The sequence below is a fragment of the Anomaloglossus baeobatrachus genome, chromosome 5 (assembly GCF_048569485.1).
Source record: "Anomaloglossus baeobatrachus isolate aAnoBae1 chromosome 5, aAnoBae1.hap1, whole genome shotgun sequence".
NCBI lineage: Eukaryota > Metazoa > Chordata > Amphibia > Anura > Aromobatidae > Anomaloglossus > Anomaloglossus baeobatrachus.
The window spans coordinates 38240803-38259058 of record NC_134357.1 but is presented as its reverse complement, the minus strand read 5'-3'; the positions used below and the strand labels follow the sequence as shown (position 1 = coordinate 38259058).

At 50.0% G+C, this 18256-nt stretch overlaps 1 protein-coding gene across 1 annotated transcript in view; it reads left to right on the top strand.

Moving 5' to 3' along the window:
• HPSE2 (heparanase 2 (inactive)) overlaps window positions 1-18256 on the top strand; it is a 479085-nt gene that overhangs the window by 374737 nt on the left and 86092 nt on the right. The window contains exon 7 of the mRNA XM_075351599.1: window positions 15691-15784. Coding sequence (XP_075207714.1) covers window positions 15691-15784 — 94 coding nt within the window. The remainder of the gene's footprint in view (window positions 1-15690; window positions 15785-18256) is intronic.

Here is an 18256-nt window from a genome sequence, read left to right as displayed (position 1 = left end):
TACCCAACGGCAGAGCGGTAAGATCCTGTTTGTGACGCCAAGTTGTCGCGGGCGGAGGAGGGGACGCCGCGCTCTCCCACTGCTCGGGTCCGGCTGCCGCTGCGGCTGCTGCGGCCTGCTGCTCGGTGGCTCGAGTGATGGGCCGGATCCCGGGGACTCGAGCGGCGCTCCTCGCCCGTGAGTGAAAAGGGGATTGGTGTTTTGGGATAGTATATTGTCCGTGACGCCACCCACGGTTGTGGTGATTAAGTGGACACCACCGCTGCTCTGTCTGGGGAGCCCGGGAGTGATGGTATGGAGCAGCCAGTTGTTGATTTGCCCCTCCGTGGGTAGGGGGTTTGGTGGTCCCGGGCCCAGTGATGGGGTCGGTATGGTGGACAGGCGGGTATGGGGCCTGTGGAGGTGCAGGGGCGCAGGGGCAGCGCTGTGCCGCACGGCACGGAGGTACTCACTCAGCCAGTAAACACGACACAGTTCTCGGTAAACAAACGGCTGGTTGGACGGGTCCCTCGGATGGTTACGGTGCTGATGTTCCCTGCAGTTAGCGGTGACGGTCTCTTCCTGCACCTATGTAAAGTCTCTTGGTAGCGATGGGTTCCCACCGGGTACCCGCTCCCCGGCTTGGATATGGGCCGGAGGAGCCCCTCTCTTGCCCACAGGCGCTGGCCCTGGGAAACTGGTGCCTTGGCGGTGTCTCCCCTTAACGGTCGGGCTGTTGCCTTCAATCGGGACTTGGTTGTTAGGAGACAGAGGTCCCCTTCACTGACGGATTTGGCAAATTATGGCGACTCCTAGCCTTGCCGGGATCCGAAAGGCCCCTGCCCTGGTGCTGACTGTTCTTCGTATACTGCTCCGGTACCGCCGGGTCACCACCCGTCCGCGGTCCTTCCAGCAACCTCCAAGCAGTCCCCCTGCAGACTATCCCCGCTGTCTGCTGACCTTGCTGTCTCAGTCCGGGGCACACACCCGGACCAACTTCAGGCTTTCTTAACTGTTACTTAGTTTTCCTCTTTACTCCTCTTACAAGCTCCTCTACTTTGCTCCACTACCACTTCACTTCACTTCCTTCTACTTTCACTTCCCTCACTCATCTGCCTGGTTTTCCCGCCTCCAGGGCTGTGAACTCCTTGGTGGGCGGAGCCAACCGCCTGGCCCACCCCCTGGTGTGGACATCAGCCCCTGTAGGAAGGCAACAAGGATTTTAGGTTAGCCTAGATGTACCTGCCGGGAATGTGGGGTGCATGTGATGTTGTGACCTGTGACCCCTGGCTTGCCCAGGGCGTCACATTTACATGATGAATAACAATATATTTTGTCCTTATATGACTTGTATTGTGCATTTTTACCCATTTTCACTTCTGCAGATTATCTCTTAATTTGCAGTTAACTCTGAGGTGGTGGGAGGAAACTAGCTGCTATGATATCTGCCATGCACATCATAGCACGCAGAGAGGGATTCCTGCTTTTTATTACATAGTTAGCACACAGAAAAAAACAGCAACAGCGTAGATGCAATTATACAGCAGTGTAGTATGTGAATCCAGCTCTGCAGTGAGATAGAGATAAAAGACTTATTGGAAAGATTAAGAAGACTTCTCTATGTGTAGAATGGCATGGGGCAACATTCATGGGTGAGAAATTACTTCAAACACCCCGCCACACTTCATGAAATACCTGGTCCTGGCTGGGTGTGTGTACCTTCACCATGTGGGCTGGGAACCGATAGAGGCCACGTACTGCCACTGACAAAGGTTTGCCAGGACTGGTTGATTACTTACATGCGTAGGGAGACGAACAGTTCACTATAAACCCCAACTCTTTACTATACGGTTCATTCTCTTTCACCATTTTCCACATCTCAGAACCCTTCAATCCAGCAAGGGGATGCACAACAAAGCAAGAGAGGGGTCACACAAGCTTCATCTGTCCACAGCCAATAACCATAATCCCAAATTTGAGATCCCTTGGGAAATTTGAGACCCCTTGGGGATTTCAATTATCCTAGTTGAGGGAGCAACCAGCACAACAAGGATCTTTGGTCATCTGAGTCTTCTTTCCTCTTCTTCTCTTCTCTTTGAGTGCCCAGCGGTGCTACACCCTGGTCTCCTCTCTCCTGACATACATTGCCAAATGAATACACTGAGCCACGTATACTATGGCCAGATGGGTTGCTGGCTCTGTCAATCCCGTGGTCTCACTTTCCTCTGAAGCGCCTTGGAAAGTTGGGGTAAGCATCTCCACTGCTCTTCCTCTTGGAATCACCAGGGCTCGAGGATGTGGAGGGTCATGGTGGGATCACTCTTCACTGCAGGGGAGATGGTGTGGAGAAGTCCGAAAGGAGCTTGTGGAATCGGGTGACAGCCACTGCATACCAGCCTGACGGTCCATCTTATTTGATATTCTGCACACTCTCTCCTTCCCTTAGGGTAGGTCCGCAATGGAGTGAACTCAAATTCACGTAGACCCTGTGGCTGGTCTTCTCATCCGTCAGGAAGCCAAAGCCCTGCTCACAGTCAAAATACACCAAAGTGCACTGAGTCAGCTGCTGCTCAAGTTCTTTGTCTATTGGCTGGTCCAATTGCACCATTACTCATGCCTGCCTCTCCTTATCCCTAATGATGCCTGCGATCTATTCACCCTTTGTGGCCAGGGTGACGCTCCGGGAATAGAGGGCCAAAATGTATGTGTTATATAGGAACGCGGTGGGGCCTTTGGTATGGCCAACTAGAGAAACGTTGAGCCAGGAGAGTCTTAGGTTTTTCAACCTACCTGCATGCTGGAGGTCAGGCTGGAATATAGGTCTCTTCTTCCGTCTTGGGCTTAGATAACCAGAAGACCTTTTACGTCAAGCCACTTGGTCACGTTCCTTTTTCTACCAAGGCCATAAACCTCCACCACTCACTACGCCCCGGTCCTCTCCAGTTGGGTATGCTATGCCAGAGCCCAGTATACTCCAACCAGGATCTTTGGTCCATCATCAGTCCTTCCTTCCTTCTTACAAAATGTCCACTCACCCCTTGATGGACAGTTGTACAGGTACACCTTAGGCAAGGGGGGGTCTCTTCCAGATGACCCTCCCATTTTCTTCAGGTTTCGTCCTGTCAACCTTCTCCTTTCATTTCGCCCAACAGGGGCAGATACTGGTCATCATGGGCTGGCATCTCCAGGTGTGGCACCTCTGTCAATGAGCGTAGCTTCTCGAGGGCTGGCCAAATCGTTGCTCATTTTAGATCTGTTGCCTCCCACACCAGGTGGGTCTACTTTTATAGCTGCACCATCGTTTGCCATCTTAGGCCCTATGCTCAGCACCAACTTTGATCTCAATGTGGTTGCAACCTTCAACATAGCCCATGCCTTCCCCACAACACATGGATCTTCCAACAGCGAGGCTTGATCCTGCTAACTACACCAAATGTAGAATGGCACAGGGTGGAATGGTAGTCATGGGTGAGGGATTGACTCCAGACGCCTCGGTACACTGCATGAAATATCTGGTCCTGGCTGGGTGTGTGGACTTTTTGCCGTGTGTGCTGGAAACCCATGTGCATCGCAAACTGACGTAGGCTGGCCAAGACCGGATGATGACTCACACACACAAGGAGACCAATAGTTCTCTTTAAACCACAACTCTTTACTGTATGGGTCATCCTCTTTCATCATTTTGAGTTCCAGATAGCGGGCACATATCTTCCAGCACGTTACAGTTTTGATCAGTATCAATAATAGACACAATTCATCTTCTCTTTGGGTTAAATTCGATCTAACTGGGGTGGTGAGCCCCAGTACAACTCAGTACAGCGTTACAGTTACGACTCATTCAGCATAATAAGTATGAATATTTGATTACACAAAGCAAATGATATAAAGGTTTCTGCTCTAACATGGCCGGGTTATTGAGACTCCCCCAAGAGCAAAAACGGGATGTATGAAACAGACCCAAAAATTACAAGAAATACTTCACTACTTTGTTTTCAGAAATCAGCAAGTCAAATCTGTAGAATGTATAGAAATGCCGCAATCGGAGATTTACTCCTCAGGGCAGGTCGCAGGGTCTACATAATCCAGACACCCAACAAGGAAGAATTATAAACAGATCTCAAATTCATTTTAAAAAAACCTCACAGGGACCCGAAATTAGTCAATTGGTTTGGTCTAATCAGACAGGGAGCTACTAAAAAAAAAATAGCACAGTATTTTAATAGCTGGGAAATAATGAGTAGAAAAAAAAAAACTGGCAAGACCAAAGGGTAATTTCACTTTTGGGATTGTTCTTTTCCGCTCTACATTCGCGAAGGACATCTTTGCATTGAAATGCATTGTTCTATGTAGACACCCTACACATATAGTGAAGTCATAGGTTATGTGTGTTGGAAAGTCTGCGTGTTGAAAGCTTACTGGCCGGCGTTACTGAAATATATGTCTTAGAATTGCTGGCGCTTGCAGACTGTCATATGTCATACATGAAAGATGTCTGCACTGAGGAGGGTTTTCTTTGCAGAACTGATAACATCTGACTGTCTGCTATAAAAGAGGCCAGAGGAATATATTCATTCATTATTGCATTTGCACCTTTTCGGTCTATTTTTTGCCTTTTTTTGATATGCACCAAATTCTTTTAATTTGCCCCTATTTTATATGTGTCTGAATGCTTCTTCATCTGCTCCCATCTGGTCACTGCTTTTCTTTTCCAGATATTTGCAGCTGATTCATCAATTGTGACATTTTAAAAAGTTGCATTTTTTTACGCAAATATACTCCAGTCCCTCTTCCATCCTTGTAGTGATTTTCTTTACCCATGACATTTTTGAGCAAATTTTGCAACTTTTTTTTTAGCAGATTTTAGCAAATGTTTACTATAAAAGATAAAAAACTGGTTAAAGATAAAAATAAAGAACATGTTTGATACTCCAGTTCCCCTTCCATCCGTGGAGTAATTTTCTGTACCCCTGAAATTTTTGAGCAAATTTTGCAACTTTTTTACTATAAAAGATTCAAAACTGGTTAAAGACAAAAATAAAGAAAATTTTTGATTCTGTGCAAAATTCATGAACCGAGAAGAGCATTTTATTTATTATGATTTGCTTATATAATACCACCATATTCCACAGATATTTACAGATATTATCTCTGTCCACTTTGAGGCTCACAAGCCACATCCCGTATCAGTATGATCTTTGGCATATGGAAGGAAACCACGCAAACACAAGGAGAACATACAAACTCCTTGCAGATATGTCCTTGGTGGGGTTTGAACCCAGGACACCAGCAGTGCAAAGTGATAGTGCTGGCCACTGAGCCACTGTACAATGCTAACCACTGAGCGACCGTGCTACCCAATTTTTTTTTAAATTATTTGGTGCACAAATAATAACACATACCACAAGACCAAAAAAAATGACGTATGCGTATTGCCCTGCACGAGCCGTGTTTATGGCACACGTGTGTTCTCCGTGTGTTATCCGTGATAACACATCGAGAACAGGAACTTTCTGCTCACCTGTCCCTAGCGTCGCTGTCCGTGGTGCTGATCTTCGGCCTCCGGTCCTGCCGACTCCCCGCTGCTGCTGCTTCCGGCCGCAGTGAAGTGAATATGCAAAGAGCATAATGAGCGGCAGTCGGAAGCAAGTGACAGCAACGGCAGAGACAGGAGGGCTGGAGAAGGTGAGTAAAGTTTTTTTTTTCTCAGACACGTGTGTTTTTTCCGGCGCATGTCACACGGGACCGAATCCACACTACATCTGTGTGGTCCGTATGCGGGCCGTGTGACACCCATGATGCCGGAGAAAAATGGACATGTCTATGTGTGGAGCACACGGACACACATATGCTCTACACGTACACACGGTCCATGGCAGAACACGCACGTGAGCACAGACCCATTGATTTTAATAGGTCTACGTGTGCCTGTGTCTCCGGTACGTGAGGAAAAGGACCAAACATGTACCGGAGACAAGGACGTGTGAAAGAGGCCTTAAAGCTTACTGATCCCTAGGGTCTGACTGCTGGGACCTCCAACAATCCTAAGAACGGGGCTTTAAAATGCTCCTTTGGAATGGAACAAGTATTCATTGTGTATGACCTTTTCCAGCAGTCCCATAGACAATGTTTGCTCAGCACCACCACTCTATTCTATTAAATCGCTTAACGAGGTTTTCCCCCAAATTTGCAAGTTATCTTCTATGCCTGTGAATAGGTGATTACTTTTTTACACCAGTAAACCCTTTTAATTTGCTAATTGCTAGGGTCCCAGTTTGCCCAAGAATGGAGCTCCAGAACCCTGAAAATAGGACCGCGTAACACCCCATCTTAAATGGAGCAGAGGTTCACATGCTTGGTCTCCACTCCATTCATTGTATGAATAGCTGAGCGCTGTACTTGGCTTTCTGTACTAGTCTCATAAACAATGAATAGAGTGGAGGTCGAGCATGTGCACCTCCCCTCCATTAATGGGCTTCCAAGTCCTGTTCGTGGGATCATTGGGAAACCTAGCAGACTTGTATCCTCAATGACGAGGGATAAATTGTGAGTTTGAGAAATCCCATTTAAAAGCTTTGTATCTCGGGATTGGTGGTGATTGAAAGTTTGGATCCCTAGCAATAAGCAAGTTCTTACATATCCTGTAGATAGGGGACTGGCTTTTGGGCCCCGTATAGCCAAGGAGTCTGCATTCAATGACAATCCCATTTCAAAGGAAGAAGCAGGAGAAGCACATTGTCAAAAGCTCAGAAAGCCATGGAACCCATAGGGTGGAGGGGCGACATGACTAGAGGGAAGGGAAGGAGTGATGGGGTTAATGGAAACAGGAATGGTTTGTTTATAAGGCAGAATAGAAGGGATTGGTGGGTAGGAGGAGTTCCCTGGAGGAAGAGGTGGGACAGTTGAGGGGTGTAAGTAAAGGACCTTGACTTACCCCCTCTCTCTTGACTTCCGGATATGGAACGATCCGGACGTGCGACAGGATGGCTGCTATCCGGGACCAGCGGATTCATCATTGCAGTGCACGGGCCCCTGGCAGCGCGGTCCTACGTCTTGGCTGCTGGGGGTTAACCCGTTGGCACTTTCCCCTCGCTCCCCTGTCAGCAGCGGGCGGCGTCCCCCCTCCCTCATCTCTCAGGTACTTGCCGTGTGCGGGGGGAGCGAGGAGGAGATGCGAGAGCCCCTTCGGGGACCCTCCGCGGTAGTGACGTGGGCAGGGCAGTACTCAGCTGCTGCTCCGGCCGCGGGAGGAATCTCCGTCCGGGCCGCGGCAGCCGGGAGGGGGGCGTGGCTAGTCTGCGGCCTACTTCCGGTCCGAGCCGCGGCCTGGATTGCTGGATGCGGCGGCTCCCGGACGGGGAGAGCGCCCGGCGGTGACAGAGGCCAGCTTTACCCCTCACGGACGGCGGGGGGGCCGCGGAGCTGCAGCCAGTGGTGGGTCCGGCACCAGGGCAGGCGGGCCTGGAGCGACGGGTGCCCAGGAGGCGGCGGTGAGTGGGGGTGACGGCAGGGGCCCTGCAGTTTCTGCTTCGTCACCTAGATCAGGGGGCAGCTCCCGGCTGCGGCGGTCTCCCCCAGGAGGGGGAGGGCCCAGCGGACAGAGGCTTTCATGAGGCCCAGGAGGGCTGGATGCGGCGGCTCCTGGCCAGGAGAGCGCCCGGCGAGGACGGAGGCCAGCGTTACCCCCCCCCCCGGACGGGGAGAGCGCCCGGCGGTGACAGAGGCCAGCTTTACCCCTCACGGACGGCGGGGGGGCCGCGGAGCTGCAGCCAGTGGTGGGTCCGGCACCAGGGCAGGCGAGCCTGGTGCGACGGATGCCCGGGAGGCGTCGGTACGGGGGGGTGACGGCAGGGGCCCTGCGGTCCCTGCCTGGTCACCCAGAGCAGGCGTGCAGCTCCCGGCAGCGGCGGTCTCCCCCAGGAGGGCGAGGACCCGGCGGACGGATGCCTTCTGGGCCCAGTAGGGCAGGAAGCTGGCGGCTCTGGATGGGAGTCTGTTGGCAGCGGGTCGGGCCACAGGTACCCCCTGTCCTCACAGGCAGCGGGGGGGGGGTCGGGCCAGAAGATGAGGCCCGCTGTGGCAGCCCGTGGGACGGGACGGTTTCCGGGGTTGTCGCCGCGGGACAGAAGATGGAGCTTGGAGGATGGTGCCCACGCGGCGTACCAGGAGGACGGCCGTGGTGGTAGCAGCGCTTCGGCGGCGTCTGCGTTACATGAGCCAGAGGCGGTCGGCTCCAGCGAGGAGGGGGAGGAAGCAGCGACGGAAGAATCAGATGTCCGGATGGCGTGACTTTTATTCCAGGATACGCCGGGTCGCGGTCGGGTGAGACGGCCGTGGATTCGGCAGGGTTGGGGTGCAGTTGGTGGGGGGGGCGGCTGCGGACACGGCAGCGCCGAGTGGGTTTTGTGTTTTGACCAGGTATGGGGTTTACTGCAGTGGTGTATACGGTTGTGGAGAGGGCGCATGCACCGCCGGCGGCATGGACGGGATCGGTGGTTAGTAGGCGCAGGTGCGGCAGGCAGAGTGGGGGCGCATGAGGCGGCAGGGGAGCATTTTCGGGCAGAGGCGGCAAGGGCTGTGACAGAGAGAGTGGTGAGGAACGAAGAGGGGGATGAGGTGGTGCGTCTGGCTGACAGCGGCCAAGTGTGAGAGGCATGGGTGCTTCAAAGGCCCGCTGGGGGGGGGCTCACTTGCTGGAGGATGTGAGGGTTAAGATTTGAATGGGGAAAGTGTAGCAATAGTTTTGCTGCTCCCCCTGTAACAGTTTCACCTGGATTAGGTTAAGCCAAGTGATTCCAGGAAGGATAAGTAGAGGGAGGGGAGCGCCGGTGGAAGCTCACCCCTCGTACATTTGTAACGTGGCTGCGGGCATTTGCGTTTTTTGGCAAGGGTATCGGGGGAAGGAATTGGGTAATTGGTTCGGCATGGTTCAGTTATATGGATCCATTTGGGGTGGCTTGTTAGGTCATATGGCGGTTTAGTCTGGCTTCAGTACGCCGAGTAATTTCAGCAAGGGAAGGTGTTGCGTGCCAGTATGCGGTAGGATCATACGGGCACATCCTTATGGCTGCAGTGGATGGCGGCTCCTAGTCAGCCCCCCTTTTGGGGGGTAGTTGGGCTGTTCGGGGCTTGGAACCCCGGCGACACGGGCGATGAGGGTTTTTTGGGGGGAATAGAATGATGGGTGGTGCAGATTTGGCGCGGACGGTTGTCCTAACCATAAGTGTTGGGTTGTGGTAAGAACATAGTAATTCTGCGTCTTTCTATTTGTATTGGTGGATCTTCGCCTCCTTATTGGAAGTTTGCGCTGGGCCAGGGGACACCTGGTGGTTGTCAGTGGAAAGAGGGGTCAGGAAGTGGCTTTGGGCAGGATGGGTGGGGCCATTCGGGGCCCTCCTTGTCATGATTGGGTTTCTCTGTTGGGGGGTAGTGCCGGAAATGAGCCGTATATAGATATATATATTTCGGCTTGTTCAAAACGTATCTTATCTGGAGGAGTCATCGGTGTATGCCTGCTTGGCTCCAGAATTGTCGGCGGTTTATTATGTGTCGTTTGACAAAGGGTGGGATTTGGTAAAGGCGGTGAGCCGTGGAGCATTGATGGCAAAGGCGGATTTGGAGGCGGCATTTAGGTTGTTACTGGTTCACCCTACTAGCTAGCAGTTCGGGTGCTGCGGTGGGGAGGGGAGTTATTATTATGTTGATCGGTGGGTGCTAATGGGTTTTGTCCCATTTTATGTTTCTTTGGAGGCGGTTATTTCTTTGTGGAGTGGTTTGTGCGTGGTGTGTCCAAGCTTACACCTCTTATTCATTATAGGTTGATTCTCTTTGCATCAGGTTGGCGGGTTGATGATTCGTTGGGGTTGATTGTTTCATTGCAGATGGTGGTGGATACTCTTTTGGGCCTGTTGGCGCAGGCGAAGACTGAGGGTCCAACGCCAGTGATATGGTTTGTGGGGGATAAAGTTTGATGTTATGGTCAGAAAGGTAGGATTCGTGGGTAATGGTGTGGTCCTATGGGCTGCGATAGAGGCAGTTAGGTCAGCTAAGACGGTGCGGTTTCAGGCGGTGCAGTCTTTGCAGGGGCGGTCGAACCACGTGTGCAGAGTTACGCCGCTGGGGTGCGTGTCTGCTGAACGGCTGGCGACGGCTGCGCCAAGGGTGCAGCCATCGGATCATTTGTGTGTGGTCACGAGAGAGATCAATGATGATCTGATGGTGTAGGAGGTTTTTTCTTACGGCGATTTAGTGGCCGCGGATTGTGGCTGGGTAAGGTGGTACCTGATGGAACGTAGCTGCGGTACTCGGATGCAGCGGGTCCAGTTGTTTTCTGGTTGGGCATTGTGGGTAGCGCTTCCAATCGGTGGTAGTGGTCGGGTTGTGGAGGTTGGCAGTTTTTTCCAAGAGGAAGGTGTGCTGTCATTCTGACTATCAGTTGGTGGAGAATTCGATTAATAGTTGGTTTGCTAATCCTGGGGCCAAGGGTGGCGTAATTGCGGCAGTTGGTTTCTCAATTGTATGCGTTTTAAAAAAAAAAAAATGTTATGCGTGGCGCAACCAGTACTGGGGGTTCGCCGAGGGAATAGCAGCTGCTTTGTTTCCTTCCAGTTCTGCAGGTCTCGGGAATTGAGGCCGGGTAGCAGACGAGCTGGGCATGGTGTGTCCGGAGGGCTTGTAGATTCTGGTGTGGCTGTGTTGGGGAGCGGCTCGGGCCCAGTGTCTGAGGTTATTTGGGGCGGATATCCAGAAGTGTGGTTGGCGCGGATAACGTTGTTTGGGGCCATGTGTGAGGAAGGCCCGGTGGAGTATTTGGTGATGGCGTTGGCAGTGGTGAGTAACGGTTTTCAGGTTGCTAGGCCGGCGTCAGCAGTGGAGCAGAGGGTGGTGGCTGTGGCTGTCTTGTTGAGGATTAGATGTGGAGAGATGTTTTCACAGGATCTTAGTGCGCGGCAGGTCTTGAAGGGTTTTGTCGTAAGGGTGTGAGGGAGCGGGACACAAGGGTCCGTCTCCGTTGTTTTGTGGCAGCGTTTGGTGAGTGGTTTGTGGTGGCTATGTTCATCTGAGCACGAGCAGGTTTTGTTTCCCTTGTCCAAAACGGTTTGTGTTAGCCTTTTGGGGGGCTTTGAGATTGTGGGGTTGGTCAGCCCATATACGGTTAAGAGTGGAGGTTGGATGTTGGAGGATGTGTCCGAGGTGGTGCAGTGGGTTGAGCGCCGGCTTCGTCGCTCACCGAATCAGATTAGGCGGGTGGTGAAGGTTGGTGTTATTATACGTGGTCCCGGGTGCGGAATTATGTTGTTAGGGGCCCAGGCTCATTATTGTGTCACGTTTGTTACGGTACCATTTTGTGGCAGTGCTGCAGACTTGATTGCAGGTGGTGGGGGTGGGCGCCCAGAATACTACGGGTCGTATTCCTTCTGGTTTGGGCTGCCACGGAGGCACCTCGGTGGTCTCAAAAAAGGAGTTGTGAGAAGTATTGGGAGGTGGGAGTCCTCTTGTTTCGGCGTTACGTTTTGCATCAGTTGTTATCGGATTAAGGCCACTGGGGGCGTTTGAGTCTTTTGGGAGTGGAATGGGTTGGCGTAACAGGTTTGTGTTATCTGTGGGTTTATGACCTCTGGGTTTTGTGGTGAGGGTGTGCCTCATTTGGATATTTGGGCATTCGTTGGTTCTCGGGGCCTCGACGGTCTGAGGCTCGCCCGAATTTTGCCAGTTGGGTCTGGACGGGTCTATGGTACTGGTCCAGTATGTGGGAGGCAGCGATTTGGTATCTCGAGAAGTTATTTATGAATGTTTTAAAAAAAGAAAAAAAAAAAAATTGTTGGTTTGTTGCATTGTGGAAGACATACCCGGGCTTAATCGTGGGGTAGTTTTGATAGTGTGACCAGGTGGGAATGGCGTGGGGCTCGTGCGGTAGGCAGTATCAATCGAGCCTTATTGGGGGGAGGCGCCAAAAGTTGGTGGCGCTGAACTGGTGGTTTTGGTGATGCGATGGGGGTGCATCTTAACGTTCTTGGTGCTGTTTTGTGGACGCTGGGATTGCGTGGAGGTGTGGTACAAGCATTTGGTGTGTGGGGGTCCAGGCCACGTAAGGAGTCACGTGCCCTGTCCTGTGGCGGGGTTAGGTCTGGTCCAGAGGCGGTTGAAGGCAATGGTAACTGGACAGAGAGACACTATCTTGGTATGGTGGCTCCAGGTTCCGGTAAATTGCAGGCACGGGGTTCTGCAAAGTTGGGGGGTATTAATCCGTAGGTGATTAATACCTCATCTCTGAGTCGGTGTGTTGCGGCCAGGGATACTGGGGTGAGAAGTGGTTCCTGGACTGGGCCTACTCAGGGTTGTATATTTACTGTATTGGTTACTGTGTTACCTATTGTTATTTGTTGGGGTCGCCCGTTGGACGGCGCCCCCTTGTGTTAGTATGTAAATAATAGGTAATAAAGGCTGCTGTGGCCAATTTAAACCAAGTCACATGCAGTTCGTGTATTATTTACAGATGGTATTGGTGGGTAACACACATACAGCACGACTGGAGAATCCTTCCTCAATGGTCAAGAAAGCCATGGAACCCATAGGGTGGAGGGGCGACATGACTAGAGGGAAGGGAAGGAGTGATGGGGTTAATGGAAACAGGAACGGTTTGTTTATAAGGCAGAATAGAAGGGATTGGTGGGTAGGAGGAGTTCCCTGGAGGAAGAGGTGGGACAGTTGAGGGGTGTAAGTAAAGGACCTTGACTTACCCCCTCTCTCTTGACTTCCGGATATGGAACGATCCCCGCCCACCCTCCCTTGTGTTTAATACCGAGGGGAATTTTGTCTGGGTTGTTTCTTTGTCACAGCAGCGGGGGTAGGTCTGGTCCAGAGGCGGTTGAAGGCAATGGTAACTGGACAGAGAGACACTATCTTGGTATGGTGGCTCCAGGTTCCGTAAATTGCAGGCACGAGGTTCTGCAAAGTTGGGGGGTTAATCCGTAGGTGATTAATACCTCATCTCTGGGTCGGTGTGTTGCGGCCAGGGATACTGGGGTGAGAAGTTGTTCCTGGACTGGGCCTACTCAGGGTTGTATATTTACTGTATTGGTTACTGTGTTACCTATTGTTATTTGTTGGGGTCGCCCGTTGGACGGCGCCCCCTTGTGTTAGTATGTAAATAATAGGTAATAAAGGCTGCTGTGGCCAATTTAAACCAAGTCACATGCAGTTCGTGTATTATTTACAGATGGTATTGGTGGGTAACACACATACAGCACGACTGGAGAATCCTTCCTCAATGGTCATGTAACAAAGTGGTAGGGGGTCTAACGAGAGGAAAAGAGGCAGTAGGGGAGGAAGAGAGGAGGCAAGAAGTGACGTGGCTAAGTTTAGGTAATGAATGTGTGTGGGCTTAGAAAATGGCACAAAGGTCAGCAGGGACGACATGCAACATGGCTGGGGTTCTTTCTTCAGAGAGGTTGGAGGGAGATTTGATGGCATTTGTCTGTGATAGGAGAAGGGCACCAATGGAACATAGCATGGTAGAAATTGTGAGATGATGAAGAAAAAACTGATAGGTTATGTGGAATGGCAAATGGGAGAGAACAGGTGGAAAGGGGCTCTGGTAGGACAATAAGCCAAACAAACTCTGAATCAAGAAATAAAAAGCAAATGAAAAAAGATTGCTTTCCCAGATAGGTTAAGAACTGTTACACATGGACCCTATTTAGTGCAGAATCTGCATCAAAAGGAACATATTTGATCATGGCAATTCTCATTTATGTTGTCTCGTTGTTATAGTAATATTATATGACATATCTGTCATCAGATTTCACAATACAAAGTGCATACAATGACATACGAATGTTTGGGCACCCCTGGTTAAAATTGCTGTTACTGTGAACAGTTAAGCAACTCGAACATAAAATTATTTCTAAAAGGCATAAAGTTAAAGATGAAACATTTCTTTTGTATTTTAGGCAAAAATATATATATTTTCACTTTTACAGTTTAAAAATTACAAAATGGATAATAAGTTGATGCAAAAGTTTGGGAACCCTTGGAGATTTTTGTGTTGAGATAACTTTGACCAAAGTTTCAGACCTTAATTAGCCCGTTAGGGTTATGGATTGTTCACTATCATCGTTTGGAAAGGCCAGGGGATGCAAATTTAATAGCTTTATAAAAACCCAGCCTCCTCTAACTTTGTGCCAAAGCACAGCAGCCATGGCTTCTTCTAAGCCGCTGCCTAGCACTCTGAAAATTAAAATAGTGGAGGCCCACAAACCAGAATAAGACTATAAGAAGAAACAAAGCATTTTCAAGTTGCCCTTTCCTCAGTTCTAAATTTAATTAAGAGATGGCAATTAATGGAAACAGTGGAGGTCAAGATAAGGTTTGGATGAGCAAGCAAAATTTCTGTGAGAGCTGTTCGCAGGATTGCTAGAGAGGTAAATCAGAACCCCTGCTTGACTGCAAAAGACCTTCAGGAAGATATAGCAGACTCTGGAGTTGTGGTACATTGTTCTACTGTTCAGAGACACAAATATGGCCTTCATGGAAGAGTCATCAAAAGAAAACCTCTCCTGTGTCTGCACCATAAAATTCAGTGTCAGAAGTATGCAAAAAAATATCTAGACAAGCCTGATGCAGTTTGGAAACAAGTCCTGTGGGCCAATGAGGTTAAAATAGAAATCAAAGGTACAGTACAGACGAAAAGTTTGGACACACCTTCTCATTCAAAGAGTTTTCTATATTTTCATGACTCTGATACTTGCCAAAAGCGGTACTAACCATGCCCAAACTTTTTGCATCGGCCCATTTTCCTTTTATGTTAATTTAAAAATAAAATATTAAAAAAATATATATTTTGCTTAAAATACAAAAGGAATCTGTTATCTTTAACTTTATGCACTTTAAAGATCATTTCATCTTCAACTTGCTTAACTGTTCACAATAACAGTAATTTTCTCTAGGAGTGCCCATATATTTACATGTCACTGTACATTGGTAAACAGATATCTTAGGCCTGGTGAAACTGATGTACTTACTATGATAAGTAAAGTCTAATTCACTGTACAATCCTTTATGAAAGTATAATCTCAATCTCCTCTCGCCAAATCTGATGGACTATATCTCAGTGTCCCTCCTCCCTGCTGCTGCTGAATTTTTGCCCATCTAGTCTTCCCTTTGGTTAGGCGACAACGTTCATTGTTGAAAGTGGCCCTTTAAGCAGTTCCCTTGAAAAGGACCGCATGTCAGCACTGGACCTTCGGTATATAATCCTCTCCGGCTTCTTTTACGCGTTCTATTTGGCCCTTGTTGCTTTTCCTAAAGTCTCTTCAAAGAAAACAGTAGTAAAGTTTTAATTTTATGCTTCTGGGAAGAACGTACGCGGCAGCAATACTTCAATATGGCAGATTTCAGTCCAGGTCCAGTGCAAATATTATTCTAGTTGTAAAATGCGCACACCAGTGAGCGGTCGGAAGCGGTGACTGGTATTGTTATTAGGCGTCTAACTTTGCACACACTTTATTTTGTGTTCGTGCTCATATATTTATCTGTGGTTGCCCACCAGCGCTGCGTCCCGTGGCTTCTGGCTTCCCTCTGCTTTCCCACTGATTTATTACATCTGTGTATGGAAGAGGCATCGGATCTGTTGTGCGCGCACACGGGAACTGCAGCTGATACATGTGGATTGCATTACAAGAAATTAACATATAATGTCTATTTTTTTATTAGTCACAACATCGATGGACGGGTCGGTAAAGCGATGGACTTCATGAAAACACGAATGCTGGACGCCTTGTCTGACCAGATCCGAAAAATTCAGAAAGTTAGTATTGTTAGAAGTAACATTTAGTCTTTTAAAAACATTCCGTCAAAAACATTTATATTATAGTTAGTGAATATTGAATGCTGAATCCCCCAAAACGTGCCAGACTGGAGGTGCTAAGCATGTATTTCTGTAACTATTCATAGAGTCTGTATGGAGAGGTCATGGATATGTTTCCCAATGGTGGAGATGGCGGGAGACCGAGGTTCCCCTGTTCTAGTGATCTGTGACGCCCTGGACTAGTCAGGTCGTCATAGGGTTCTGCACAATCTTTCGCTCCCCGTGCAGGGTTCAAACCCCCATGGTTCTGGGAACCTAACCTCCAGTACTGCCTCCACCAGCATTAACAAATCCTAGATACACCTTGCACCACACCCTGTCAGGCACACCGGTCAGCAGCCTGGGCCTAATCCCCTGTCTGGGACTGAAGGCACGATGGGGTACACGGACCCTAGGTCAGGGAGCAGCTTCAGGCAACTCGGCAATTAACCTGCTGAGGACAGGACCTCTATGGACTGTTCCCACGAAGCTCAGAGATGAGGGGCACTAGCGCAACGAGGGGGATAGGGCTTTCCCAAACAAGCGGCCCACTGAAATACCAAGCGTGAGCCCCTGAGAGCAAGCTCTTCTACTTAGCCACAGTGGGGAGCGGGGCCCGGAAAGCTCAAAGCTGACGGGCCACAAAGGACACTCTAAAAATACTGTGCAAGGAGGCAGGTCATGGACCACCAGGCAGTTCTGCAGGGGACGGGACACGGACAAGCTCCCCTCAGGAGACAGCGGCAGTCAGAGACGTGGTTTACCCTGTTTTCAGCGTCTGCTTTGTTGCTGAGTGAGTACCTGATTAACCCCCTGCAACCAGCGAGCCTGCGCTTTCCCTGCACCCCACACAACCATCCAGAGTCCCGGGGCCTTCCCCTACCGGTGGAGGGTAACGTCATCTTGCTGCCCCACTCCATCACCCCAGGTACTCTCAACAGCACTGGCGGTACTCCCAATTACTGTACACCACGGGTGGCGTCACAAACTGTACATATCTCCCCTGTAAATACCCCCCTTCTTTATTCGGGTGTGACCCTTAAGACCCTCGAGCCACGAGTAGCGACGTCCGGATCCGAGCGGTTCGACCGCTGTTGGGGCGTTACAGATCAATCAGCGGTTCCCAGTAATCAGACCTCCATTAATGACTACTGGATAGTTGATAAATGGTAGGAGTCCAACTACTCAGACCCCCACTGATTACTAAATCGGAGGAGATTCTGCATTTTTTTTAACACTTAGGGGTACTTTGCACGTTGCGACATCGCAAGCCGATGCTGCGATGCCGAGCGCGATAGTCCCCGCCCCCGTTGCAGCTGCGATATCCTTGTGATAGTTGCCATAGCGAACATTATCGCTACGGCAACTTCACATGGACTCACCTGTCCTGGGACGTCGCTCTGGCCGGCGACCCGCCTCCTTATTAAGGGGGCGGGTCGTACGGCGTCACTGCGACGTCACACGGCAGGCGGCCAATAGGAGCGGAGGGGCGGAGATGAGCGGGATGTAAACATCCCGCCCACCTCCTTCCTTCCGCATATCCTACGGGAGCCGCGGTGACGCCGGTAGGAGATGTTCCTCGCTCCTGCGGCTTCATACACAGCGATGTGTGCTGCTGCAGGAGCGAGGAACAATATCGGACCGTCGCGTCAGCGTAATTATGGATTACGCCGACGCAACACCGATGATACGTTTACGATGCTTTTGCGCTCGTTAATCGTATCATCTAGGCTTTACACACTACGATGTCGCCTGCGATGCCGGATGTGCGTCACTTTCAATTTGACCCCACCGACATCGCACCTGCGATGTCGTAGTGTGCAAAGTACCCCTTAGGCCCTGTGCACAAACTGCGTTTTTTGCTGCGGATTTGCCGCGGTTTTTGCTTCAGCAAAGGTACAGTTTTTGTTTATAACCTTCCTACAGTCCTTCCCCAGCAAAATCTTTGAGAAATTCAAAATGCTGTGCGCACACTGCGTTTTCTTCATGCAGAATTTCTGCAGCAAAAAGAAGTAACATGTCACTTCTTTTCCGCAGGTACCTGTGGTTTTGCCATTAAATATCCATCTTCTCCATTGCCTGTGTCGGCGTATTTCAGACTGCACCCATATGACATCTGAGTATAGTCCAATGTTTTGCACACACCCATTCACTTGTATGGGTGCGCACCGTCTGATATACGCTGCCACTCGCAGCACACTGTGATTTTATTTCTCATGCCACATCATCATGAGAAAAGAGCGCTGAGCAGCACTGCCCCATAGCCTCACATTGAACTGAGTGCGATTTAAAGTAAAGTTTATGGCACACTTGGAATTATGGGTGCTCAAACCCTTCATTAGATACAATAAAACTTGGCACACTAAAATCACTATAAGGACTGTATTATACAGACAATCTAAAAAATGTAACGTTTCAACCCCTATATTTGGG